Source organism: Argiope bruennichi, chromosome 9 (genome assembly GCF_947563725.1).
Source record: "Argiope bruennichi chromosome 9, qqArgBrue1.1, whole genome shotgun sequence".
In the NCBI taxonomy this organism is placed as follows: domain Eukaryota; kingdom Metazoa; phylum Arthropoda; class Arachnida; order Araneae; family Araneidae; genus Argiope; species Argiope bruennichi.
Genome location: NC_079159.1, coordinates 40,754,662 through 40,762,600, shown reverse-complemented (window position 1 = coordinate 40,762,600; position 7,939 = coordinate 40,754,662). Strand labels below are relative to the sequence as shown.

At 25.9% G+C, this 7,939-nt stretch overlaps 1 protein-coding gene across 1 annotated transcript; it reads left to right on the top strand.

The window, feature by feature from the left end:
- Positions 1 to 1,938: 1,938 nt before the first annotated feature.
- Positions 1,939 to 7,939, top strand: LOC129984168 (uncharacterized). Its single transcript, XM_056093972.1, has 2 exons — positions 1,939 to 3,035; positions 6,833 to 7,939. Exons 1-2 carry the CDS (start codon positions 2,289 to 2,291, stop codon positions 7,304 to 7,306), a joined length of 1,221 nt encoding a protein of 406 aa, XP_055949947.1. The 5' UTR covers positions 1,939 to 2,288; the 3' UTR covers positions 7,307 to 7,939.

The window sequence follows — 7,939 nt, the reverse complement described above, 5'->3', positions numbered from 1 at the left end:
GCATACAACAATAATATTTTGAAATGTTCACTTACATTTTTTAATGCATTTCCCTGCCGCTTTCCAAAATGAGATTTTATAAATACATGCCTAATATTTTCCTTTTTCTACACGAATTTTTTTCAGGAATGTGAAAGGGGGAAATGGAGTGTCTATTAACAAAAATTGTATAAAGTTTGTTTTTGAATTTAAAGAACTTTTTTTATCTGTTTTTTTATATGGAAAATTTTTTTCTGTTGATGTAATGTAATTCATGAACCTTAAACCTTCAATTTTTTAGTGGGGTAAGAAATTTTTTGCAATCATTTTCAAAATACTATGTAATTAATTTTACAATTTTCATGATAAAAGGTTTTTATCTACATATTTACCAACAACTAATTGCTTTTTTCAACTACTGATACTTGCTGCTCACAACTACGATCGAAAAGAGTCTTTTTTTTATATATATATATTTGAATTTTGATAGTTGTGACCCTCAGTCCATATGTGTTACTTTTGTCCACATGTATTTGGGGTTTCTCAGTCGCTGAGTTATTCATTTGTACGACTGTTGACAGCTGTGAACAATTATTCTGTTTCGTAAATCATCATAATAAAATGCTGAAAATATCATAATATTTTAATAATTAATATAAAATCTTTACAGCTTTATATAATAACATATCATTAAAAATTTTTAAAAATGAATAAAAAAATATATAATACCCTATCAGACCATTTGAGTATTCTTTATATTATATTATGTTAATTTGTAACCTTTATCTGTCACTTTCTCGGTCTTTGTCGTTTTTTGCCAAATTAAGAGTGTTATTAAAAAACTTGAAAAATTCATTCGTTTTCGCAAAATTTAGAGTGTTATGTAAAAATTTTTAAAATTCTTTTTTTTTTTTTGCAAGATTTAGAGTGCTATATAAAAATCTTGGAAATTATGTTATATTTTGCTATTTAGAGTGTTATTTAAAAAGTTTGAAAATTCCGGATTTTTGCCGTCTTTTGCAAGAATTCGTTATCAGAAAAGTTTGAAAATTTGTCGTTTACTGCAAGATTTAGAGTGTTTTTTAAATGTTTGAAAATTACTATGCCATTTTGAATAATATCTTTCTCATTTCTTTAAAAAAAAATGTTTATTTCAAAATATATTTGGCCCCGTTTATTCGCATTTTGAAAGTGTGTGCGTGTTTTAAAATCCGAATGAATTTTAAAATCTATATTTTTTTATATTGCATTTTCATTTAAATATCTTTAAAATTTATTCGAAACCTTAACATGTCTCGTGAACTATCTCAATATAGAACTTTTTTTGAAACTCAGATTTAAAAAAATAGTAATGATTTAATTCATTGCCCATCTTGTAAAATGGAAATTACTATGAACCAACTAATTAGATTATGTTTTTGGATTTAAAAAAAATGTAAAAATAGTTGCTGTGCCGTCTTTTAGAAAATATTGAGGGGAAACGCTCATTTTTTAAAATACATTTTTAGTTTTAAAATTTTAAATAAAATTTTACAGGAATCTTACTTTATAAGCATTCGTTGCCCTAAAATCTAACTACTTGTTAAATTTTTTTTCTGGCAAAATGCTCAACGTTCAGACTTATAAAATATTTAGAATTATTTTTTTTATCATTACATTTCCGTAATTTGCAGATAAAATATTTGACAGATTTGCTAGCCTATAAATAATATCATGTTAAATTATTTATTAAAATAACTTTTCAAATAGACAATTTCTTTATTTGTCTGCAGTTTATCCGATAGATAATCGGTTCTTTCAAGAAAGTCATTAAAATAGCGCCGACGTACTGTCTAGACTGCAACGTCAACATTGGTATTCATTTAGTTTCTTTTCCAGTTATAATTCGATGAAAAAGGAAATAGTTTAAAGTAAGATATTAAAAAATCGTCATGCTAAAGAAACCGGTCTGTTATCTTTCCGCGTCAGACAGGATAGACGCGGAACTCAAGTAACTAATAGGTTAAACTTGTTGATGTAACAGGTTCCTAAGTTTAATAGTTGCATTCATCTCAGTTTCGGCATACTAACGACATTTTCCGAGTAATCACTTCGATTTTAAAGGCCTAAGTATTCCAAATATCTGCACTTTTTTTGTTTAGCTTTTTACGAAGATACGGTAGTTTTATTCGCGGTAATTACTGCTGATTTGTTCGTGTAGTTCACCGTTTATGGGCAATTTTTTTTTAACTTTATTCGAACTTGAAAAATAGAATAATTTTCTATGACTTTCTTTATATTCCTCACTTCTCATTTTCGTTTTTAAAAAAATGGAGACTTCCAAAAGTGAACCCAAAAAAGAAGAAATGGAAGAAAATAAAAGAAAAGAACCGAAGAAAATTCAAATTGAAGAAGAAGAACAATTTGTGAAACTGTTCGATGAAGTTCTTCAACAAAACAGAGGAAGCTTATCAGATGAAGCAATCGCAGATGGTGTGGATATTGCAATTCAAAATTTTAGGATTGCTATTTCAGGTGCATGTACGAAAGAAAAATATGATAAGCCTAAAATGTTGTGTGGATTTTTCCATCGGTACACTTCTCTTTTCGCTACAGTAACCAGAAGCAAATTCTTTATTGCCCTTCAAAAATCTGAAGAACTAAAATATTGTTTTCATCGTCCAACGGTGAAGCTTGTTGACATCGGTAGTGGACCAGGTAGCTGCTTGGTAGGTCTTTTCAGTGCTCTTGAAAGCTGTGACGAAACTTTTAATAAAGAATTTGGTAGTTTACAATATAAGTCTCTAGAAGTAACCGCAGTGGATTATAATGAAGATTGGAAAAATTATTTCGTAGATATTGTAAAAAAATTAATGAAAGGCAACTTTGGAAATGCAAGTAAATTATTCAGCAAGAAACACATAAAATGTGACTTTGCTCCTTTCGATCTGTTAAATCGTAGTAATTCTAAATTAAAAAACGAATTTACGAAGATATTAAACGAAGCTGATATTATTTTGATGAAAGGTTTTTTGTCCATTTTGGAGAATAATGATTACAGACATAAAACAGTTGAGGTAAGTGATATTTTAATCATAACTCTTGATTCTATAAGAATGCAATTTTTTTCCACACTAAAAAATACTTATTTTAAAAATAAATTAAAATTTACTTGTTTCAATCTGTTAAAACTTAGTAGTGATAAATTTGAAGAATTAAGCGAAGCTGATATTATTTTGATGAAAGGGTCTTTGTCCATTTTGGTGAATAATGGAGACAGACATAAAACAGTTGAGGTAAGTGATATTTTAATCATAATTTTCTAAAGAATGTAATTTTTTTCACACTAAAAAAATATTTATTTTAAAAATAAATTAAAACTTACTTGTTTCAATCTGTTAAATTTTAGTAGTGATAAATTTGAAGAACTAAACGAAGCTGATATTATTTTGATGAAAGGCTCTTTGTCCATTTTTGTGAATAATGATGAGAGACATGAAATAGTTGAGGTAAGGGATATTTTAATCATAATTCTTGATTCTATAAGAATGTAATTATTTTTTCACACTAAAAATACTTATTTTAAAAATAAATTGAAATTTACTTGCTTCAATCTTATCTCATGGCATGTTTGTTGATATTCTGATTTTATCACCTCATGCTTTGTATTCAAAATTTCGCAATGTTATGAGTTGAGATGTGAATGAGTTTCTGAAAAAGGTAAAAAAAAAAATCTTCATAATAAAGTTGAGTCTTTTTTTAAAAATATTTCTTTCTCTTTTTTTTATGAATTTATTTTAAATTTTCAACAACTAGCAGTAGTCAGCAATCATGTTGATATTCCGCATGATTATTTATTAAATCATAATTCTTGATTAAATAAATAATTTATCATAATCATAATTCTTTAATATATTTGAATCATAATTCTTGATTCTATAAGAATGCAATTTTTTTCCACACTAAAAAATACTTATTTTAAAAATAAATTAAAATTTACTTGTTTCAATCTGTTAAACCTTAGTAGTGATAAATTTGAAGAATTAAACGAAGCTGATATTATTTTGATGAAATGGTCTTTGTCCATTTTGGTGAATAATGGTGACAGACATAAAACAGTTAAGGTAAGTGATATTTTAATCATATTTCTTGATTCTAAAGAATGTAATTTTTTTCCTACTAAAAAAAAATACTTATTTAAAAAAAAAATTAAAATTTACTTGTTTCAATCTGTTAAACCTTAGTAGTCATAAATTTGAATAATTAAACGAAGCTGATATTATCTTGATGAAAGGGTCTTTGTCCATTTTGGTGAATAATGATGACAGACGTAAAAGATTTGACTTAAGTGATATTTTAATCATAATTCTTGATTCTAAAGAATGTAATTTTTTTCATACTAAAAAAATACTTATTTTTTAAAAAAAATTAAATTTACTTATTTTAATCTGTTAAACCTTAGCAGTGATATATTTGAAGAATTAAACGAAGCTGATATTATTTTGATGAAAGGGTCTTTGTCCATTTTGGTGAATAATGATGACAGACATAAAGCAACTGAGGTAAGTGATATTTTAATCATAATTCTTGATTCTAAAAGAATGTAATTTTTTTTTCATACTAAAAAAAATACTTATTTTTTAAAAATAAATTAAAATTTACTTGTTTCAATCTGTTAAACCTTAGTAGTGATAAATTTGAAGAATTAAACGAAGCTGATATTATTTTGATGAAATGGTCTTTGTCCATTTTGGTGAATAATGGTGACAGACATAAAACAGTTGAGGAAAGTGATATTTTAATCATAATTTTCTAAAGAATGTAATTTTTTTCACACTAAAAAAAAATATTTATTTTAAAAATAAATTAAAACTTACTTGTTTCAATCTGTTAAACCTTAGTAGTGATAAATTTGAAGAACTAAACGAAGCTGATATTATTTTGATGAAAGGCTCTTTGTCCATTTTTGTGAATAATGATGTGAGACATGAAATAGTTAAGGTAAGGGATATTTTAATCATAATTCTTGATTCTATAAGAATGTAATTATTTTTTCACACTAAAAAATACTTATTTTAAAAATAAATTAAAATTTACTTGCTTCAATCTTATCTCATGGCATGTTTGTTGATATTCTGATTTTATCACCTCATGCTTTGTATTCAAAATTTCGCAATGTTATGAGTTGAGATGTGAATGAGTTTCTGAAAAAGGTAAAAAAAAAAATCTTCATAATAAAGTTGTATCTTTTTTTAAAAAATATTTCTTTCTCTTTTTTTTTATGAATTTATTTTAAATTTTCAACAACTAGCAGTAGTCAGCAATCATGTTGATATTCCGCTTTCCCTGATATTTATTTCCACTTTCTTTAAGTGTTGAGGAAAACGTTCATCTTGTTTTCATTTATCGTACCTAATTTATTTTTTTAAAATTTCCCGTGTGTAAAAATGAAAATGAGCTTTTAAGTTCTTATCACACCCTTGAAATTATATCTTGATACTTGCTAACGTCTCTTCTACGACCTATTTGCAATTTGGTCACGGAAATTTAGTTTAAAAAAAGCCAGTTATTGAAAATTTGGAAAATTTATAGGAATTTCAGTTATTTGTATACATTTTGAACTTAAATTTTTCCTATTTCTCTAATCTTCTGACAAGTCCATATGAATACTATTTCTATGAACCTTTCTTTAGATAAACTGTTGAGTTATTTGAAATTTTTCTCTTTATTTTGATAATAACTTAAAAAAATTATTTTATATGAATCAATTTAATTTATCATTAATTTTAATTTAATATTTATTATTAATTTTAATTTAATATTTATTATTAATTTTAATTTAATATTTATTATTAATTATTAATATTTTATGTGAATCAATTTATAATATTTTTGTAGTAATCGATAAAATTAAAACCTTTTTGTGACTTAATTAAACTGTCCACATATACACTGAGTGAGGTCTAAGAATTTTTTTTTTTTTGAACATCCGATTTTATATCGAGATACGTGAGGTGCACTTCCTGCCACAAAAATTTGGCATGTTTCTTAGTTGTCATTTTATGTATGGCAGGAAAACTTTGAAGAATTGTTTCATCTTCTTGAAACCATTTCTCATCATCGCAACACAAACTAAAATTTAAACAGATATCACCAACAAGTTAGCGATAGACATTTAACCTGTTTTCTCTGGCTTTATTATTGTGTTTTAAGAAAAAATGCCAGTTCAAAAGAAAATCTTAAGTGTCAATTTCCTTTTTATCGGATAGAATTTATATAAAAGAAATTAATATCTGAAATTATAAATACATAAATAAAATCATATAAATAATATTAAGCTGCCGCTCTCATACAAAATACAAAATTTACACTCATAATACTTGTAATTTACATAAAAATCTAATTTAACGGGAAATTTTAATTATTTTTATAATTAGCATCCTGCAAGTTATAGAAAACACTGATTACGTTTAAAACGATTTTCTCGCCACATATTTGTTTTAGAAAGTAAATATAATTATGTTAAAAGATAATGTTTCTAAGACATTTACAAAAACAATATGAATATTAAATAAAAGTCATGAATTAAGACTCAATGCCATGAGATAAGATTATTTTAATATTTTCTTATAAGAAAACAAACAAAAAAAAATACAATGAAAATAGAAAAAAAACCCTTAAAAGTGTGAGAATTGAAATTTTTATTAAAACATATTTTACATTATCTCTTGACTGAAAGTTATTCTTTTTACTTAGTGGTATTTTTAATCTATTTATTGTTTTTCAATAAATAACAATAATTTGAAAATAGTGTCTTATATAGTTTTTGCAAAATAGTTTTTGAAAATAGTGTCCTATATTTTATTGCTTTCAGAATATTGCAACAGCAATGAAACCGGGATCTCTACTTGTAATCATAGAATCACCAACATATGAAGTATATTTTCAAAAAGAAGGTCTACGTTTGGTTTTTACTACTAGAAAATTCCTTTCTGCTAGTTCCGAGTCTTTTAATTTGAATGAGACTTCTGCAGACAGCCTGCAACATTCCACATCTCAAAACACCAATCTGACGTCTCTAGATTCAAATATGACGACATCCTTCAGTTCCAACCCTGAAGATCAAGGTTTCATTTCTCAGAATCTCGGAAGTGAGTCTCTAACATCCGATACCGAACTTCAAGCTTCCGACTCAGAGTCTGATCATGTTTGGCAAAATTACAATCCTGATAGAGAACCTGATATAATTGATAAAATATATTTATCTGTTCCTGAAGTTAAGAAATATGGCAAGGGTTTCTCTTCTAATGGATCAAACCAACAATTATTTGTGCTTGTAAAGAAGTAAAAAATCCTTAAATGAAAAAAAAAATGTTTTTGCCTTTAAAAAAATTTAATTAATTAAATCATACAGTATGTTTCAAAGCTCTTTGTTCAAACTTTAAGTAGTGATTGAACACATTTTGGTATTTATAAATTACAATCAAATCAATTCGTGCTTTATCATTGTGCAAGCATTGAATCACAATAGGTATTTACTAACTTTTTCTAAAATTAAATAAGATAAGAAAATAATTAATGAAATATTTCTTTAGAAAAAAATAAAGATATCCGCCCACTAGATGGAGCCACTACTTTTGAAGCTGTATTCACATAGTCACTGCGATAGTTGGTGTACAATGGCGAGAGAACCATTATATACTCTCAAGATTTCTCATTTGGCAATTACATCTGTAGAAATCTTGGTAAGAAGTTTTTCATTGAAATAAAAGAGACTGTCATCGTTAATCACCAAATGATAGCAGAAATATATTTAGCATGAAGATTTGAGTGTCAGCACTACAACTATAATAGCCATCCTACCACTTCAACAAATTCTGTAGTGAGTGTTGATAATTTTGAAGCACCCTATGTTAAGTAATAATTTTCAAATAAATTGTCATACTTATTTGAAATTCTATATAAAACGATATAAAATCTA

Bases quoted from the DNA above. Each gene is read 5' to 3' on its own strand.
- LOC129984168 (XM_056093972.1), top strand. From the start codon at position 2,289: ATGGAGACTTCCAAAAGTGAACCCAAAAAAGAAGAAATGGAAGAAAAT. The intron at 3,036-6,832 runs GTAAGTGATATT...TATTGCTTTCAG, and splicing joins ACAGACATAAAACAGTTGAG to AATATTGCAACAGCAATGAA.